We start from the raw sequence: 21,091 nt of genomic DNA, 5'->3' as shown, positions 1-21,091 counted from the left end.
ATATTGCATAGTTAATTGTGTTTAACTTTTTAAAACTTCTTTGACAAAAAGATTAGTCACTATTATCATTAATAGTTATTCACTTGATTATATATACTTAAAAAAAAGGGAAAATACTTGGTAACCAAAAACTTTATTATCATAACTTAACCCTATGCATTATAATTTTGCCTAAGAAGTAAAACAACTAGTTTTGAGATTTAAAAAAAATTAAAGAAATTTCTAAGAAATATTCTAAGAACACTTGCTATAAAAAATTAAAAGGTCATTTTTTGAGCTTGTAGTTAATATATTTCAAAATTCTCATGCATTCTTAACATTTATAATAATACTCCTCTTGACAAGTGGGTTTCTTGAGAGGGGCATATTGCATATACTATTTTAACTAATCATATATATGTTATCATGGAAAAATAAATACCTATATTATGAATATTCTTTAATTACATATAATATATGGTTAGCAAAGTTTCCAACTTTCCGCAATTATGGTGGTAAGAAAAAGAGTTTGTGATCCTAAATCTCTTTGATGACACATTTCTAGATCTCTATGAAATCCCAAACATTCTCCTTCACAAAAATAAACTTGAGAAATTGCATGCCAATTTTCTATCATCAGATCCTTACAACTCTCTTGTTCCCTACTCTTTGCACCAATAATCTAAACACTCACCATGGCTTTAGTGCAAATTTTATATGTACAATGAGAAAACCCTAAACATCCAAATACAATAATGGAAAACATTTCTTGTGACGCAAGGAACAGAATGTATATTGAGTTAGAACAGAAAGTATAATTCTTTCGATAGAATTTAATTCTTCTAAAGTGAGAAAATCAAAACCTAACAAAAAAATTTGAATTTTTGCGCGCAAATGGATTTGTTGAGAAGGCCTAATGCTAATATGGCTTTGTTGCTTCTTAGTATTATATTCATCAAAACTTGCAACAACCATAACTACTTGGCTCTGGCCTCGCCTTCCGGAGGCGTCATGGGAGGGAGTTTCTTCGACGATTCGGATTCTTCGTCTTCGCAATCATCTTTGAATGATCATTCGCATTATCAACATTATGATTCTTCTCAACCTTCTGTTGATGATAACACTCCAAGTAACAATGATGATGGAGGGGTTCCAAGCGTGTTTATGTTCTTCATGTTTGGTTTGGTTTTGGTTGGATTATGTAAACACAGAAATGGAAATGCAATTTCTGTGATCAAGGTTCAGGTATGATAAAACATGCATTCAATTCAAGTAAAGAGAAATGTTAGAGGTTATCAAAATTTATTGTTTTTGGTATCATTTTTAATTATCAATCTAATTTTTTTTAGTCTAGTAATCAGACAACATACTTTAATCTATATTTTTAAATATTAACTACTAACTGATGAATAAAAACAAAAATTCTGAGGTCCCTGTCATTTCTTTTCACTTAATAACTATATGTAACATCTATCTTGATTCCATAATAGACTATGATATATATAATTAAGTTGGATTACTTAGTGTCATACTTTTTTCTTTTAAATTCTAAGAATCTTGTTATTGGATTTTAGACATAATATTTTGTGTGTCAATCCAGACTCTAGTGCAAAAAAATAAATATAGAGTGCAAAAATAAAATAAAGTAAAATGTGTAGTTCATAATATATATGCATGTGTCATTTTATTAATTTTATCAATTAGGTTTATTTTATTCAATAAAAAAATTAAAGAGTAATGCTACCTAAACCAATAAAAAAAAATATTCATGAAAATATATAAACATGTTGAAAAAAAATTTAAGTGAAAAATTGCTAAAACGAGGAATAAGTGTATAAGCTTAATTAACATTGAATAATTTACAGGTCTTATCATATGGCTAAGTCTACTATTTTCATTTAATAGTTATTAAAAAATGATCTTCTACTTAATTTTATCAACTCATAATTATTTTAAAATAAATAATTTTATGACAAGATATAGGAATTTATATTCTGAGAAATGAGTTTAGCGATTCTTATTTTCCAAAAAAATAAAAAATAAAACAAAATTACACAAGCTTAAGTTATCAAGTTGATAGTGTATTTAGATTTAGTCTATTAATTAAGTGATTAGTATGAGTTCTAATTAGATAGGTTTCATTATTTTAAAAGCAATTAACAAAATTGCTTAGCATCATGTTGTAATGTTAATTATGTCTTCTTGGAATGCCTTAATTGAAGGTTGCAATGTTAGGTGGGAAGAAGGGAAGCTCAATACAAAGGGATCTAAGTAGGATTGCCCAAGTTGCAGATATATCTTCTCCAGAAGGTGTGAGCAACTTATTAATAGGTATATGTCATTAAATTTATTTTTGAAAATTGTTGTAGTATGATTCACTTTCTTTGTAGTTTGTACATCGCAAAACTTTAATTTAACTATGATAGAAATTGTATGCTCCATCAAATTCGAAAACGAATATTCTAAAAAAAATGTGTTTTTTAACAAAAAAAAAATTAGGAGTAATCTAAATAAAAATTTAATATAAATATTTAATTATAAATTTTTGAATTATAAAATCTAATTAAAACTTGATAAAACTATAAAAATTAATAGAATAATTAAATATTTTAATTTTTATATCCATCCGTTTTTGTATTTCTAACCCAAAATTAAATATATATAGAATGTATAGTGATTGTTTGGACGCTATTAAATTGATAGAAAACTTTTTTCAGTGAAAAAAGATAATTTTTTATTTTTTAACGTTTGGTAAATTTCTGATAGTAAAAGTAAAAAGTACTAGAAAAATAAAAAAATATTTTTTTGAGAAGTTACCATTTACAACTCAAAATTATTATTATTTTTTTTATTTAGAAGCTCATTCAAACAAATTCGTGCTCAAATGCAAAATGAACATACTAGTTTGACACTTTGATATGAATATGTTTGCTTTGGATATGTTTCTTTAATTTTGTGATGCTAGCTAGCATGTGCCAACGAATTGAAACTAAATCATTGTTAAGATCATTACATTGTTCACACAAGGCTTCATTTATTTATGATGCATTAATTTATCACACTAATTTTCTCTTTCAGAGACAATATTAGCTTTGCATCAGAATCCTGGTTACTGTATTTCAGGATATTCGTATGTAAGAAATCATTCATTTAATTTCTTCTCATTGGCAAAGTAAAAAAAATATCATTTTCTAGATATCAATTATGGTATCAAACAATATCTTTTGTAGGTGGATCTTAAGCTGAGTAGGGAAGATGGAGAGAAATGCTACACTCAATTATCACATGAAGAGAGAGCCAAATTTGACAAAGAGACATTAGTCAACTTTAATGGCAAAAAGAAGATTAGTACAAGAAACCAGAGTGCTAATGTATTCATCAGTGATGATGAGTACACATTGGTATATATAATATATAGTTGATTATATTCATAGCTTCATTAAAAATTATAATGAACACCCTGAGGTTAATTAAGAAATATTCACAAAATACCCTTCATTATGGTTTGTAATGTGATACTATTCAAAAATGCTTAAGGAAATCAAAATTTTACAAACAAATAAATTATTTTTTTGAAATTTTTTTCTTTTTCAAATTAATTCTTTCGAAATGCTTAAGAAATCAAAATTTTACCATCATAAAAACTTATACATAAATTTAATTAAAAAACTTTTAAATTAATCAAGCACAGTCAAACTTAAATCAGATATTATTTGACCCAAACATGCAGGGGCGGAGCTACATACTCAAGAAGGGGGCAACGGCTCCCCCTAATTTTAATTTTTTACATGTAAATTATATATAAATTTCAGTTTAGTCTCCTTCAAAATTTTATTTTAATATTATTTTATTGTATAAATATTTTTAGCCCCCTCTAATATTTCATCTAACTCCGTCCCTGCAAATATGCATATTCACCATAGTATCATAATGCAACATATCATCTAAATTGATATAGAATTATAACTAACTAACCAATTGGTAGTCTCTTGCAGTTGGATGAGGAAAAGAAACCTGAAGAAGAGAAGAAACTACTTCTCAGTGGGTTTGGGAATGAGTTCATAGTGGTATGGTATGATTTCTTTTATTTATTGCTCTCAGGTTTATAAAATTTGCTTGGATTTGTATTGTCAATTATTGTATTCCTGCATTTTAATTAACTGCCCTCCAAATATATCTAATGAATCAATCTAAAATGTTCAAGTCTAGTGTCACTTTGGTTTGTGGAATTTTTTGTAAAGGTTTTTTAATGCAACAATATTTCATCCTTAATTGCTTGTTAGCTTAATTTTTTTTTTAAGAGTATATACCTAAATAGATTACTAAAAAATTTTGTATTAAATATTTTTGTTTTAATTTTTTTTATTACATTGAAGTCCTGTACCTTATAAAAGTAACATATAAGTCCTTTTGTTATACTTGTTAGAGAATCATTAGAATCAATTTAGTTCAATTAGCATTGTCTATATTTATATAGCATATCTGTACATTAATTGTAAGATTCTATGTCTTTATTACTTTGATTCATTTAGCACCTATAAATACCCCTTGTATATTGTACCTCAGAACACAACTCAATAATACACTTTTCATATTATTCTCTCATCTCTTGTTTCTATCATCGTATCAAGAGTTTAGGTCTTTTTTTTTTCAATGAATATTAGTTCATAGCCCCTTTGTTTTCTTTTTGGCAGCATTCTTTGGCCTCTTTTTTCGTTCTCTTTTCGACGCTTTGGTTCGTCACCCCCGTAACCATTTTGTTCATCTTGTCGCCGTGATTCCAACGCAACCAGAACCGCCGCCAGACGCGCCCCCACGCGCCGCCGCAAGACGCTGCCACGACCAGGTTGATCTTCCTTTCAGATTCCACCCGTGCCTCTTTGCTCGCGATTTCCGATCTGTTTTCGACGCTTTGGTTCGTCACCTCCGACATCAACGTGTTCTTCTCTCCGTCAGCTTTCCAACGCCGCCAAGATCGCCGCCAGAAAACACCGGACGTGCCTCCACGCGCCGTCGGAACGTTGCTGTCCACCACCATTCTTTTCTCATCCAGAGGCTTCAGCAGCCGTTGGATCTTGGTGCAGATCGAACGTCCCTGGAGCGTCCACGTGTCGCAACGAAGTTGTTTGGGCAACCCTGCCCCGATACGACCCGCCCTGACCCGCCCCTTTGACCCGCGTGCCACTAGTCGCCAGCGTGTCTCCTTCCGCCTATCCGGTGCTGCCATGTGTCGTCACCTCGCTGACGTGGCACTGACGTCACCGCTAACGTGGTGCTGACAAGCGGACCCTCCTTAAGGTTTTTTGGCGAGCTCTTTCTGATTCCGCACTCTGTTTTCTCGTTTTCTGCCCCGAATTTGCAGTTTTCTTCTTCCTTTTGCTATTTCTTCTATTACTATGGAAAAACCGGATGTCTTTCAGCCTATCCCTGTTATTCTTAATGGCTCCAACTATGCACATTGGGTTGAAGCCATGCGAGGATTTCTTAAAGGGCAAAAATTGTGGCGATATGTGACTGGTGATATTGCTTGTCTTGTTAAGCCTACTGTATCCAAAGATGGTGCCTCCAAATCCAAGGAGGATGCTGAGAAGGAGAAGGACTATGCAGAGAAATTGAAAGATTGGGATAGTAAAAATCATCAGATTATAACCTGGTTCCACAACACTTCTACTCCTGGCATCCATTTACAGTTTGGGCGTTTTGAAACTGCTAAAGAGGTATGGGATCATTTGGCGAAACGTTACACTATCTCTGATCTCTCTCATCAATACCAACTGCTTAAGGAACTTCATAGCCTTAAGCAAGAACGTGGCCAAGCAGTTTTTGACTTTCTTGCTCAGATGGAGATTATTTGGGATCAGTTGACCTCTTGTGAGCCTGTTCTTAAAGATCCCACTGATGCTAAGGCATATGAGGATTATCGGAACCAGACACGTCTCATCCAATTTCTGATGGCACTTACTGATGACTATGAGCCGGTCAGGGCTTTTCTTCTTCATCAGAATCCCTTGCCTAGTCTTGAAGATGCTCTTCCTCGTCTTAAGTCTGAAGAAACGCGCTTGGGATTGCTTCATTCTAAAAGTGAAACTGTCTTTGCTGCCACCGACAGAAAGGGAAAAATCTGTCGCAATTGTAATCGGCCTGGGCATTCCTTCTCCGACTGTCCTTCTATTGAATGTCGTAAGTGCAAACAAAAAGGCCACATTGGCTCCAACTGCCCGAAACTGTTATGCCATTATTGTAAGCTGTCAGGTCACTTGATTTCTACCTGTCCTACTCGACCACCATGCTCAGATCAGAACAAGTATCAACCTCGTCCCAACAACTCTCCGCATGTGCCTGCCTCTGCTGCTGCTGCTGAGTCCACCTCTTCCACATCTCTCAACACATCTTCTGTCTCTCCATCAGATATTGAAACCCTTCTTCGACAACTTCTCTCCTTTTCTGGTAATACCCTCGCTACTCTTTCCACCCCTCCAGGTAATTCTAAATGGTATTTTGATTCTAGTTGTTTCAATCATATGTCTCCTTTGCGTCATCTTTTCTCGTCGTTGTCTCCCACTACAAATGCACATTCTGTTAACACTGCTAATGGTTCCCTCTTGCATGTAACACATCACGGGGTTATTTCACAGTCCAATATTCATCTTTCTGATGCTTATTTTATTCCAAAATTGAATTTCAATCTTATCTCTGTCGGTCAGCTTGTTGAACTTGGTTTTGATGTCATTTTTTCAAATTCTGGATGTCGTGTGCAGGATCGTCGGACGGGAAAGATCATCGGGACTGGATGTAAAGTCGGATGCTTATTTGAGCTCGAGAACCTTCATGTTCCCTCTACAAATCTCTGTGCTGCTTCCTCTCCATCTACTCTTCACTTGTGGCACCGTCGTCTTGCCCATAGCTCCTTAGGCAAATTACGTCCTCTTATATCTACGGGTGTTTTAGGTCAAGTTCAAAATGAGTCTTTAGATTGCATTTCTTGTCACACTGCAAAACAACCTGCCTTATCCTTTAATAATACTTCCTCTATTGCAAGCTCTCCTTTTGATCTTATTCATTCTGATATTTGGGGGCCTGCTCCCACCGCTTCTATGGGAGGGGCTCAATATTTTGTCATCTTTATTGATGATTATTCCCGTTTTTCTTGGGTCTATTTGATGACTAATCGTTGTGAGTTGCCTCAGATTTATATTAACTTTGCCACTATGGTTCGAACTCAGTTTTCAAAGGTCATTAAAATTTTCAGATGTGATAATGCTATGGAATATCGTGACTCCAAACTTTTAAGTTTTCTCGCTGAACAGGGTACTTTGTTCGAGTTTTCTTGTCCTGGTACATCTCAACAAAATGGCAGAGCTGAGCGTAAACACCGTCATATTCTTGACTCTGTCCGTGCGATGCTTATTTCCTCTTCCTGTCCTGAGCGTGCTTGGGGTGAAGCTGTCCTCACTGCTGTTCATGCTATCAATAGACTCCCTTCTTCTGTTCTTGGTAACACTACTCCCTTTGAGCGTCTTTATCGTACCACTCCCGATTACAGTTCTCTCCGTGTTTTTGGTTGTGTCTGTTTTGTTCTTCTTCAGCCTCATGAACATAATAAGCTTGAACCTCGGGCTCGCATGTGTTGTTTTCTTGGGTATGCTTCTGAACATAAGGGTTATCGTTGTTGGGATCCTATCTCTCGCCGTATTCGTATATCTTGTCATGTTGTCTTCTGGGAGCATCACATGTTCTCTAGTTTTTCCTCCTTTGAGTCCATTCCTTCTACTCCATCACCGTTTTTTACTAACCCAAATGTTGATCTCTTTCCTAGTGATGATACTACAGGGTCTACCCCAAGTCCACCCCTCGAGGCTCCTGATCCTCCACCTTCTCCATCTCCCGATGATTCCAGTCCGGACGTCGATCCCGTTCCTAGCGTCACGCCTCCTCCTCCCACTCGTTCTTCTAGGGTAAGAAATCCCCCTCCTCATCTTCTTGATTATCATTGCTTTTCTACTATTCTTCATCAACATGAACCTAAGTCATTCAGAGAAGCCTCCACAAATCCAAATTGGCAACAAGCAATGCAGGAAGAAATACAGGCACTTGAAAAAGCACACACTTGGGATTTGGTTGATCCTCCTTTTAATTAGGAAGTTGTGGGCAGTAGATGGGTATACAAGATTAAGACTCACTCTGATGGCTCTATTGACCGTTATAAGGCACGCTTGGTTGCTCAAGGTTGTACGCAAGAGTATGGTATTGATTATGAAGAGACTTTTGCTCCTGTTGCTCGCCTTACGTCTGTTAAAGCTCTCCTTGCCATTGCTGCGGTTAAAAGATGGTCTCTCAGTCAGATGGATGTGAAGAATGCATTTCTTAATGGGGATCTGAAACAGAGAGTCTATATGAAACCACCTCCAGGATATCCTTGTCCTTCCAGTAAGGTTTGTCTCCTTCGCAAGGCACTTTATGGACTTAAGCAAGCTCCTCGTGAATGGTTTGACAAGTTCAGCACTACCATATGCAGTCTTGGTTTTATTTCTAGTCCTCATGAGAATGCGCTTTTCATTCGTAAAAGCGACCGTGGAGTTGTTCTTCTACTTTTGTATGTTGATGACATGATCATTACTGGAGATGATGTTGATGGTATCTCTGATCTCAAGACCTCACTTCACCGTACCTTTGAGATGAAGGATCTTGTTCTCTCAGCTATTTTCTTGGTCTCGAGGTAATCTCCACAGATGATGGCATTTATCTCTCTCAGGCTAAGTATGCTTCAGATCTCCTTGCTCGCGCTGGGATTACAGATAGTCGCACTGAGTCTACTCCTCTTGAGCCTAATGTTCTATTTACCCCTATGGATGGCACTGTTTTGGATAATCCGACACTTTATCGCCAGTTAGTTGGCGGTCTCGTCTACTTGACTGTCACCCGACCAGACATTGCCTATCCAGTTCATATCCTCAGCCAGTTCTTGTCTGCTCCTCGTACTACTCACTATGCGGCAGTTCTCCGCATTCTTCGGTATGTCAAAGGCACTCTATTTCATGGCCTTTATTTTTCTGCCCATTCTTCTTTGACCCTTCAGGCATACTCTGATGCTGATTGGGCTGGTGATCCCACTGATCGTCGTTCTACTACTGGTTACTGCTTGTTTCTTGGCGACGCTCTCATCTCTTGGCGTGCTAAGAAGCAAACGTTCACTGCTCGCTCAAGCACAGAAGCTGAGTACCGTGCCCTCGCTGACACCACTGCTGAGGTTATCTCGGTTCGTTGACTTCTCGAAGATCTGGGTGCTCCTCAGTCGTCCCCTACTGAGTGTTTTGTGATAACCGTAGTGCTATTCAGATTGCCCATAATGATGTGTTTCATGAACGCACCAAACACATTGAGATTGATTGTCATTTTGTTTGGCAACGAATCCTTATTGATGCTGTTCGTCTCATTGCTTTTGGGACACTGGATCAGACTGCTGATATCTTCACGAAAGCTCATCACCCGACTCGCTTTCGGATTTTGTTATCCAAACTCAAGTTGGTATCCTTAGCTCCCACTTGAGTTTGAGGGGGGATGTTAGAGAATCATTAGAATCAATTTAGATCAATTAGCATCGTCTATATTTATATAGCATATCTGTACATTAATTGTAAGATTCTATGTCTTTATTACTTTGATTCATTTAGCACCTATAAATACCCCTTGTATATTGTACCTCAGAACACAACTCAATAATACACTTTTCATATTATTCTCTCAGTCTCTTGTTTCTATCAATACTTTTGAGAACTTATTTGTCAAAGTGACAACAATAGATTTAACTAGAGTAAATGTCCAAAATAGTCCTTAAAGTTTAAATTGCTACTCACTTTAGTCCTTCATTTTAATAAATGACCAACTAAATTCCTGAAATTTTAAAACGTGCATCTCCATTAGTGTCTTAGCAGAGAAGTACTATTTAAACGTTGATGACATGAAATGTGAAGTGCCAGGTAGACATTGGATGAAACGACGTCATTAAGGGAGGGACACCCTAAATATGTGAAAACAACGTCGTTCCAACCTCTCCTCTTCGAATAATGTCCCCCATTATCAACGTTTCTCCACCTTCCTCTGCCACAACACCAATGTGGAGGATCTGCCAGCAATGGCATTGTACTGAGATTGATGCACCTTCTTCGACGAAGCTATCCATCGGAGGTATGCTCTCGCGGCGCACATGGCGTACATCAACTCACTCAAGGGAATCAAACACTCTCTCCACCTCTTCATTCAGTAATATAGGGTATTAGCAGTAGAAGGCGGCGCTGCCTCTCCTCCACCTTCTCCTCTGGCGAAGGCTCACCTAGCGAAGCATGCTTCTCCTCTTCTCCTCTGTCTTCTCTGCCTCACTCTAATTCCAGCTCCCACCTCCACTTCCACTCCGACAAAGAAGAAGACAACAATGAAAACCCTCACGCTCTCCACGACCACGACTTGTCCGGTCACTCTTCCCCTCTCCACGTGGATCTCCCGCCATTCAAGGAGGGAGATCATGAGCTTCAATGGATGGGGATGGGAATGGGAATGGGAAGGATGCAAATGAATTTCATGAAGAAGCAACTAAGGCCTTCAATTGTGTACCAACAGGGGTCAAAACCACAAATTTTGGTGCTCTCATGATCTTTAACTACCCACGTTTCACATCACAGTGACACCGATCAAGGCCATGCCTTTTAGTCCATTTATTGCCAAATCTTTGGTTACAAACGAAAGCCATTAGACCCCACTCGTTTGGAACTCTTGTCCCATTTGCAAAATGATTCATTATCCTCTCCTCTTCTTCTTAACAAGTTTGTACTCGTTTACGCAAAGTCGATTTTTCTTGATGTGGGTATTCAGCTGCATGCATCCATTGTCAAGTTGGGATTTTCTTCTAACGTTCATATAGACAGTGCTCTCATTAGTATGCACTGCAAATGTGGTGTTGTATTTGAGACTCAAAAATGGTTCGATGAAATAATTGAGAAAAATGTGGTTGTTTAAAATTCCTTGATTTGTGGGTATTTGCCAGTCAAGTGCCCTATGATATCTGTAAATTTGTTTATGGATATACTTAAGTTGGGGATCTATCCTACGCCAGTGACCATGTTAGCTGTTCTGGTAGCTTGCTCTCAAATGGAAGCTTATGAGCTGGGAACTCAGTTGTATTTTTGTGTTTGAAAGTGGAGTCTGACCATAATGTTTTTCTTGGTACGAATTTAATTGATGTGTATTCAAAGTGTCAGGACTTGAAAGCCTCGAGCAAGAGAAGACAAGAAGAGAAGAAGAAGAGAAGACAAGAATTTGGAGAAGAAGAAGAGAAGATAAGAATTTGGAGATTAGGGATTTATAATGGAAGATGGATTAATTTAGATATTATTAAACAATTCTAGATACTAATTTGAATCATATTCAACTTTCGGACACCTCAGCATATAGTTCGAATGTCCATTTGGCACTTCTTTCCGACGTTATTATACGTTTAGACGGTACTTCTCTAAAAGACTAACGGAGATGCACGTTTTGGAATTTTAGAGATTTAGTTGGTCATTTATTAAAGTGGGAGACTAAATTGAATAGCGATTTGAACTTTAAAAACTATTTTAAGTATTTACTCGACTTAACTAAAATAGAAACTTATATGTCTTACTTTTATAAAGTTCAGAAACCTTAATATAATAAATTTTTTTAAAAAACAAAAGTATTTGACGCAAAATTCTTTAAGAAGCTATTTGGATATATACTCTTTTTTATATATAATGGGATGCCAGTTTTCACACTGAAAGCAACAGTTTTATGTATTTTTATATTTTGACATAACTTTTGGATGTAAGTTTTTTTTTCTCTTAATTAAGTTTGTGTAACATTTTTTGGAAATAAATTAGTTAAAATTTTATCTTCTATTCTTGAACATCATGTGAATGGTACCCCTAAATCCCAAATTCCCAATCAATACAAGAATAAATGCATGTGACACTCCAAAAAACCCAAGAATTTGTCCAGATACCATGGAGGTTAATTCATTGCTTACCTTTTTTTTTTAAGTGACTTAATTCATTGCTTACTTTAGGGAAACACTTTATGTCTCTATATCTAGCTAGAGAGGAAAATGGGTTATTGTTGGAAATTTGATATAAAACAGACACTCCAAAAGAATATTCTTATCAAAAGGGGAAACACAATTAACTCTCAACTTCATTTTTTTCAGGGTTTGTCACTTTATATTCAAGAGAGTTCAATTCTTTGGATATAAATTAAACGAAGAATAATATTTATATTATCTAGATATATGCATATATATATTTCAAATAGTAATTTATATATATATATATAAGATAACAATTTTGGTAGCTGCTAAAGGAACGCATAAGCTTCCAAGTATCAATGGAGCTGAAGATTTGAAGAGAACATTACAAAAGCTTAGATCCCTTCTATCAAAACACTTACTAGTAAGATCAAACACATACATTCAATTAATTAAATAATTATTATTAATTTCTTCAACAGTATGACTATATAATTAGCCAAAAACTTTATTCGTATATTAAAAATCAATTACGAAATTAATTATCATGTATTTTTATATAAAGAGTAAAGTATACTTTTTGTCTGTGAAGTTTAACAAAAATTTTAAAAATAATCTTAAATTTTATTGTTTCAATCACTACAAGAAAAGAGAGCTATTTTGACACTTTTTTTTAATAATTATAATTCAATAGTGTAAAAATTAATATATATATTTAACAAATATTACAAATGTCAAATTATCATATTTGTTTTGATAAATAATTTGATCGTGAAGAATTATTGTTCATTTTTTACTGTCTTTATTTTTAACTTACCACTATTCCTCTTCTTCTCTTGTCGACGACCCTGCTTCTCTTTTTTCCTTCCGTCAAATTTGGGATCACCTACTCCTCTTCTTTCCTTGGCTCTGGCTCTCAGTTTTGAATTCTACTACTCATTCTTCATATTTAAAATTGTAGTGAATTTTGTCCTAAAATTTTCGATTTGCATTAAATATACCTCTGACGGTTAATTTTTCAAAAAATTTAAGACCAATTCAACAATAATTTTATAAGAACAATCCTCAACACAAACAAATCAAGCATAATTTTTATGTATTATTGTTAGATTGGTCTTAAATTTTTTGAAAATTTAGCCGTCGAGGGTATATTTGATGCAAATCGAAAACTTCTGAAACAAAATTGAAATAAAATAAAACTTAGGAATATTTTTAAAACTTTTATCAAATTTCAGGAACAAAAAGTATACTTTACCCTTATATAAATATAAATATTATTTTATATATATTTTTTAATATATTCGTATAAAAATAATTAATTTAGTAATTAATTTTAAGTCTTCAATTTGTTACAGGCTGGGGAGGTGCTATGGACTCCACAAAAAGATGATGACACACTTTCTGAAGAGGAACTAATTGAAGATTACCCAAAATTAGCAAAGTCCATGGGAAATTTTCTGGCTAAGAAAAAGGAATAATAATGATACAAAATGAGGCGCAATGCATGCTTAATTACTTAATCAACTCTTACTCTCCCCATTAATTAATTTTCCACATGCAAGAGGGATTTAATAATTAATATTCTCAAGTCTCAATATATTTTGGTCCAAAACCAATTTTAAGTAGGAATGTTATATATTACTTCTTATACTTATGAGTTATGAATTAATAATGCTATAAGAATTCTTATTAAGGAATATGTTATTTCTTCATATCTCATTGTTAATAATTAATCATAATCTTTAATAATATATAGATATTAATTAATGGTAAATGCTAATGTACTCTTAATAAAATAAAATAAAAGTGTAGATAAAACATAATAAAATAGAGAATTAAAATTTGTTTCATTAATAAAAAATGTAACACTTGATAAAAGAATATTTAAAGATAAGCTTTAATTTAAGTTAATTTTGTTATCTCTTTTCAATCTTAATTTTAATTTTATTTCTATCTTATATTATTTTCTTCATGTCATCCACTAATTATTTTCATATCCTTTGCATGTGTCCTCTTTTTCCTCTGTCTTCATCTCCTTAACTCACTTTATCTCTTCTTCCATTTTTTATGGGCTCTCTTTATCATCTCCTTAATAATTAATTAATTTTAAAAGAGAATTCAACTACAGAATAATTCAACATACAGTTACATTCTAGTCTTTTCATCGGCCACTTATTTTTCCAGCCATTTCTAAACTAACTCAGAATCTGGTGGTAATAACAAAAGTCAGAATTGCGGCTCAGAAATCAATTTAAGTAGGTCAAAGTTGTTAGTTTATTCGTATGTTTAAATAAGTATTAGGTTTAAATCGTATCTTATATTTGCAGTAATTCAAATTCTTAAATAATAATTATGTGTCTTAGATTAAGATTAAACATTAAAATTAGTTAAAATTTCATCAAATTTGTAATAATATAAGGAAAACTTCTATTAGGAAAAAGAAAAATTATTGCATTTAACCTATCATAATAAGTTGGTTGTAGTTTTGTAGACAATAATTTAGACAATAAACTTATTAACTCATTTTTCTGTTTACATAAGTTTTTCTTAAATAATAATTTTGTGTTGTAGATTAAGATTAAACGTTAAAATATTTTAAAATTTTATCAAATTTATAATAAAAAATAATAATATAAGAAAAACTTCTATTTGAAAAGAAAATTATTGCATTTAACCTATCATAACGATATTTTATTGATAAAAAAAGGATTTTGTTTTTTGGAAAGAAATCCTACTTCGAAAATGACAATAACTTTCTACAATAAATTAACTAAACCCCAAGTTCACAGCAAATTTTAATGGTTGAAAGTTTGAAAAAGAGAAAAAGATAGAGTGAGAAGAAAAGATTTGTTGTATAAAACTTAAAAATTTAACAGCCTCCTCTTTCTGTCCAAAAATTCCATCTCATAAACAAACCCCAAAACGATATTTATTTATAAAAAGCTAAGGATTTTTTTTTTTAAATTGTTCACTTTAAAATCAAATTTTAGATTATGTCAACTTAATTTAAAAATAAGACATCCGGTAAACAATATGGAAACGGACAAACGGCTTGAGATAACAAAAAAGAAAATAATAGATAAAAATATTTTTTTATATAAAATATTAAAAAATAAAATTATTTTATAAGAAAATAACTTTTAAAAAAAATATCATTTTAGCCAATGACTTATAACTTAAATAACATAATTTTCCTATATTCATTTAAACATATAAATAACTACAAATGAATTTTTACCAAAATTTAAAATAAAATTAAAACAACTGAGTTGACATTGATTAATCATCCATTTTCAATTTTAACTGAAACTTTTAATTATAAAATTAAAAAAAGAAAAAAGAAAAGGTGAACCGAGTCAATGGAGCAGCGTATATATATAACACCACATACAGACATACAACTCATCAAACACATTCTTCGTAGAATCGTTACTGCCACTGCGCCAACCCAATGACTTCGCGAACAGCACGTTACAAAGACGACGACCTCGCCGGAGAGCCGCCATCCACGGCGGACAATGCGGCGCCGGACGATACCACATCGGTAGAGAAGCTCTTCGAGGCCAAACCGGTGCCGCCATGGACGAAACAGCTCACTGTGCGAGCCATTTTCGTTAGCGCCGTGCTTGCGTTCGCGTTCACGTTCATCGTAATGAAGCTCAACCTCACCACTGGGATTATTCCTTCCTTGAACGTTTCTGCGGGATTGTTAGGGTTCTTCTTCGTGAAGACATGGTCCAAGGTTCTCGCTCAAACGGGGCTTCTCAGGACACCGTTCACGCGCCAAGAGAACACCGTCATTCAGACCTGCGTCGTCGCCGCCAGCGGAATCGCCTTCAGCGGTAAAAATTTTCTTCTCTCCGTTTTTTCTTCTTTCTCGGGAAAATTTCGTCACGAACATTGCGCACTTAATGTGCATGGTCATTATTATTGTCTTCTTCTGCAATGATTGACCTGATTTTTATTTTTAATTTTTCTTTTGAAATTTGAAATTTCAGCTACGAGATTTTGTTTAGTGCAATAATTTCTAATTTTTTGTTCAAATTTAGACATTTTAGTGAACAGAGTGTGAATGGGGAAGCCTGTTTAATTTACAGAAAATTTCAGTAATCATAGTTCAATAACAATTAATTTAAACATTTAAGATTAATTTTATATTATGAATTTGCAATAAGTTATTTGAACTATATGAAGACGCTTATGGTAGTTTTGTTCAAAACGGCATCGTTTGGTTGTTGCATGGGGGGTGTTGTTTGCGTGTGTGGGTCCTACAGCGGATCTCGTGCGTTCGTTTAGAAAGTGTGATCCTTTTTCTCTCTTTGTTGTTTGTTTATTTCTGTAAAATAATAATATTTGTTGTTATATATCGGCATCACATAGCTTACTTCAGATTTACGTAGTCCTGACGGAATGAGAATGTGTTTGTGTATTCCCAGAAAATATAAAAGTGGTCTTTGTTGGAATAAAAGATTTTCTAAAGTAAATAAATTGTTAAAATGAGAAAGTTAGGTTTAAATAAAAACTAAAGTTTTGTGAAAATATTATACATAATTATCTAATTTTTTATCTTATATACACACTGGTGTTTAGATTTTATTTTTATATAATAATAATACTTTAGAATCATACAAAAGCTTATTTTTAATAAATTATTAGTCATATACTAACATAATAAAATCAAATTCATAATAATATTATTTAGTTCATTACATATTTTCCTTTGGAGTATGAAACGTAAGTAGAAAGTAGGAAGTGGGAGCTACCAAGGAAGATAGCGAGGAGAAGTTCTCTTGATTAAATTTTTGCCTTTTGTAAAGTGGAAAGGTGAGGAGTGTGTTTTTTCTTTTTTGAGATTAGTGGCTAAGATTTGTGTTGAATTAGCACTTTATATCTTAATCATGCTTAAATATTTTATTTGTTTTTCCAAGTGTCTTATAATGCTCTTTAAACGAGTGTGGCATGAAGCTATTTATGACCTTCCATGAAGACAATTGAGTGCTTGTTAGTTTGATTAGCTTGTCCATATGTTCACCTTTTCCCCTCCATCTTTCGTCTTTGGAATTTCCCTAACATAATGACGTTTAAGAAGAATACATATAATGATAATGACAACCAGGAAAGGGACAGAAAAATCAAGAACTGTGATTCAACTACATTTGGATATATGGAATGTTTCTCTAGCTGTCACACACCTTTCCATTCTGGAATTTGTATGGATCATTAGTGAGCATAAATAATGTCTCTTTCAATAAGGTGCAGTTGAAGAAAAGGCTGAAAAGCTAATTTTATGCAGCTAGTCATTTAATGGCTAAAAGTAACAAAAAAAATTTTTCTTTTTTCCTTCTTTTTGTTTGGATAAAGGTATCCAGGGAATTTTTTTATTATATTCTTATCCAACTCTTCTTTTCCAAATAGTATGCATGTGTTGGATCCTGGTTCTAGAAAGTTGGCATATAGAATAAATCTGGCTTACTTGTACATCATACGAGTTTAGAAGTTTCTTATGTTTTATACTTTTATGTTAACCTTCTGTGACTGAGAGTTGTTTCCAAGAGATTATAATATGCTCCTGCGCAAGTGCTATTTCAAAGAGTCGGCATTACAATTTGATTACTCCAATGACTGGAAACTTATAAATCTTAATTGGATAAAAATGTGATTTGCTTCCCATTTTTAATACAATAGACTGTCCATATTTCGAATCTTCTGAAGTTTTACTACACAACCAACAGAGCATTTTCTGCCAAAGTTTAATCTGTGTTTGTTTATGCTTATATTTACTGTCATACATTCTAAATTTCTAATTTTCCATCTTTTACTGCTCAATGAATAGTTAGTCTTTTTGATGCAATACCACCTACTGTTTAAAGAGGTCCCAGTTATACAGTTTAGAGGGGATAATTTAAACAGCTACTTTTGGTTAAAAATTAATTGTTTCAAGAAAGTTCCAAGTTTATATAACTTAGGAAGTGTGTCTTGTAGGACATAAGGGTAAAAACTTGCATGCAGAAAATTTTGTTTTTGTCTTAACTTATGGTAAAAATGGTGTCAATTGTTTACATTCATTTGAAAAGAATATTATGCCATAGAGTCGGTCGATGCTTGACTATTCAACTGAATTTATGATGGAAAAAATTGCTTGGCTAGGTGGTTTTGGTAGCTACCTGTTTGGAATGAGTTCAATTATCGCAAATCAATCGCCAGAAGCTGCTGCTGCTGCGGATATTAAGAACCCGAGTTTAGGATGGATGATTGCTTTTCTGTTTGTTGTTAGCTTTCTTGGCCTCTTTTCTGTGCTTCCTCTTCGGAAGGTAAGCTAAACTAATTGTGCATGTGTCCACTTCTTGTAACAAGCACCACTACATCAATATAGAATAAGTTTATAATTAAAGCTCAATTTGCAATATCTGTCTGCGGTGCAAATAGAGTTTTCAGTTGATTCTATGGTGGTTCGTTAGTCGTTGCAGAATGTTGAGTTGACCCTTTCTGCATAATGGTCCTTCTTACAGATTATGATTGTAGACTTCAGATTGACATATCCTAGTGGTACTGCGACAGCCAATCTTATCAATGGTTTCCATACTCCAGAGGGCGCAGAGCTAGCTAAGTGAGCATTCAGGGCTTTGAACAGCAGAGTTTCCACTTTTACTTGCATATTTTCTCCTAATTTCTTCTTGATCTTTTAATTTTTAGGAAGCAAGTATCAAAGCTGGGAAGATTTTTTTCCATGAGCTTCTTATGGAGTTTCTTCCAATGGTTTTTCACTGCTGGTGATGATTGCGGATTTTCAAGCTTCCCTACATTTGGTCTACAGGCCTATAAGAACAAGTATGTGACTCACTCTATATCTTGTTGATGAATCAAAGTATCAAACAGAAGAAGTGTTTAAAACACTTATTTCAATAAAGGACATGTAAATATATTCGCAGAACCTCTATCCTCTAAAAAATATGCTTCTTGAATGTCAAATATTAGCCAACTTTGTATTGCAATAATAATAAACCAATAAAAAAAACTAAGATGAAGCATTTCACCTTCTAGTGTTAGCCTTAGCTTGATGGGGTAGCACTTATTGGTCCTGAATGAAATAATGCCATTTTTTTATTAATTGTTTATTGTTATATAATAATAGATTTGTACTTTGTTTTTCATTTCCTTTAACCACTTGCTTATCTATTTGTTATTTTCTTGTGCATAACAGGTTCTACTTTGATTTTTCCGCTACTTATGTTGGGGTTGGGATGATTTGCCCATATATAATCAATGTATCCCTACTGATTGGTGGAATTCTCTCATGGGGTGTCATGTGGCCACTCATTGCTAATAAAAAAGGTGATTGGTATGATGCAAAACTTAAGTCAAGCAGCTTAGAGGGCCTTCAAGGTTACAAGGCAAGTCATCCTTTACCACTCAATTTTCACTATGTTCCGTTTTTGTGATTGAATAGTTGAATTGCAGTAAACAAGAAAGATTGGTGTACAGTTTTTGTACATGTATAAAATCTGTTCTTTTGCGAAACTCTGATTATTTTATGAGTATAGGAAAGTTATATTTTTCATTTTTTTCTGTTTAGATGAAACAATACACACCTTTAAACTAATAGTTGTGATTTTAACATGGTGTATTCTTTATATACTTCAGGTTTTCATTGCCATAGCAATGATTCTTGGTGATGGTCTATACAACTTTGTGAAGGTTCTTGCCCGCACACTTTCTGGTTTATATAAGCAATGCTACAAAAAGGACTCGGACGTTGGTCCAACCGATGATTCCTCGCATGGCCACCCTCCATCAATCTCATACGACGACAAGCGCAGAACCGAGCTTTTCCTCAAGGACCAAATCCCCACCTGGTTTTCTATTGCTGGATATGTCATCATTGCGGCGATCTCAACTATAACTCTTCCCTTCATCTTCCACCAGCTAAAGTGGTACTACATTATTGTCATCTACATCATTGCACCAGCACTAGCATTTTGCAATGCCTTTGGCTGTGGACTAACTGATTGGTCCCTTGCATCCACTTATGGAAAATTAGCCATTTTCTGTATTGGGGCATGGGCAGGGTCTGATGGTGGCGGTGTTCTAGCCGGTTTGGCGGCATGTGGTGTCATGATGAACATTGTTTCAACAGCTTCTGACCTTATGCAGGACTTTAAAACCGGATACATGACATTGGCCTCACCAAGGTCCATGTTTGTGAGCCAAGTTGTTGGAACTGCCATGGGTTGCATTATATCTCCTTGTGTCTTTTGGCTTTTCTACAAGGCCTTTGGTAACCTTGGGAGCCCGGACTCACAATACCCTGCTCCTTATGCCCTTGTTTACCGGAACATGGCGATATTGGGGGTCGACGGCTTCTCGGCTCTACCAAGATACTGCCTCACTCTCTGCTGTGCGTTCTTTGTTGGAGCCATAGTTATCAACCTTATTAGGGACATGGTAGGAAACAAGTATGCAAGGTTCATTCCAATTCCAATGGCCATGGCAATACCCTTTTACATAGGGAGCTATTTTGCCATTGACATGTGTCTTGGAAGCTTGATTTTATTTATTTGGGAGAAGGTTAACAAGGAAAATGCTGAGGCATTTGGATCAGCTGTGGCTTCTGGTTTGATATGTGGTGATGGAATCTGGACACTACCTAGCTCAATTATTGCTCTTGCAGGGGTAAAGCCTCCAATTTGCATGAAGTTTTTGTCCAGAGCAACAAATGCAAAGGTGGATGCATTCTTAGGATAAATTCGAAATAAAGATTCTCCTTTGGAATTCAGCACCTAAGTCTTAGACCTCGTTTTATTATCTTTAGTATAATTGTTAGGTACCATTTAGTTTGTTGTGTGTATGAACCTATATGCAATTTCAAAGCTAGTACATATTAGAGATCACAGTAACTTTATTAGTAAATATCAGAGTGAACTAACGATTATTTCACAAAAACAAGAAATCGCTTAATTTCATTAAAAAAAAATTATGAAATTTGGTTCTCAAAAGTTAAGATTGGATCATTATTTTGCAAACATACCCTTATGAACTAAAGCTTTGGAACTGATTGGATCCTTATTTTGCAAATTTCATGCA

At 34.3% G+C, this 21,091-nt stretch overlaps 2 protein-coding genes across 2 annotated transcripts; both read left to right on the top strand.

The window, feature by feature from the left end:
* The first annotated feature begins 873 nt into the window (after positions 1-873).
* On the top strand, positions 874-13,488 carry LOC107495702 (uncharacterized). The gene is made up of 7 exons (XM_052261394.1): positions 874-1,224; positions 2,202-2,289; positions 3,058-3,113; positions 3,210-3,380; positions 3,975-4,046; positions 12,321-12,434; positions 13,366-13,488. Exons 1-7 carry the CDS (start codon positions 874-876, stop codon positions 13,486-13,488), a joined length of 975 nt encoding a protein of 324 aa, XP_052117354.1.
* A 1,970-nt stretch (positions 13,489-15,458) lies between these two features.
* On the top strand, positions 15,459-20,886 carry LOC107495712 (probable metal-nicotianamine transporter YSL7). Its single transcript, XM_016116880.3, has 6 exons — positions 15,459-15,852; positions 18,158-18,321; positions 18,520-18,617; positions 18,704-18,838; positions 19,212-19,401; positions 19,652-20,886. The coding sequence occupies exons 1-6, from the start codon at positions 15,462-15,464 to the stop codon at positions 20,750-20,752; spliced, it is 2,079 nt and encodes a 692-aa protein (XP_015972366.1). The 5' UTR covers positions 15,459-15,461; the 3' UTR covers positions 20,753-20,886.
* Positions 20,887-21,091: the final 205 nt, after the last annotated feature.

Source organism: Arachis duranensis, chromosome 1 (genome assembly GCF_000817695.3).
Source record: "Arachis duranensis cultivar V14167 chromosome 1, aradu.V14167.gnm2.J7QH, whole genome shotgun sequence".
NCBI classification, from domain to species: Eukaryota; Viridiplantae; Streptophyta; class Magnoliopsida; order Fabales; family Fabaceae; genus Arachis; species Arachis duranensis.
Note: the sequence above shows the minus strand (reverse complement) of the source record. Positions and strands in the feature narration are given on the sequence as shown.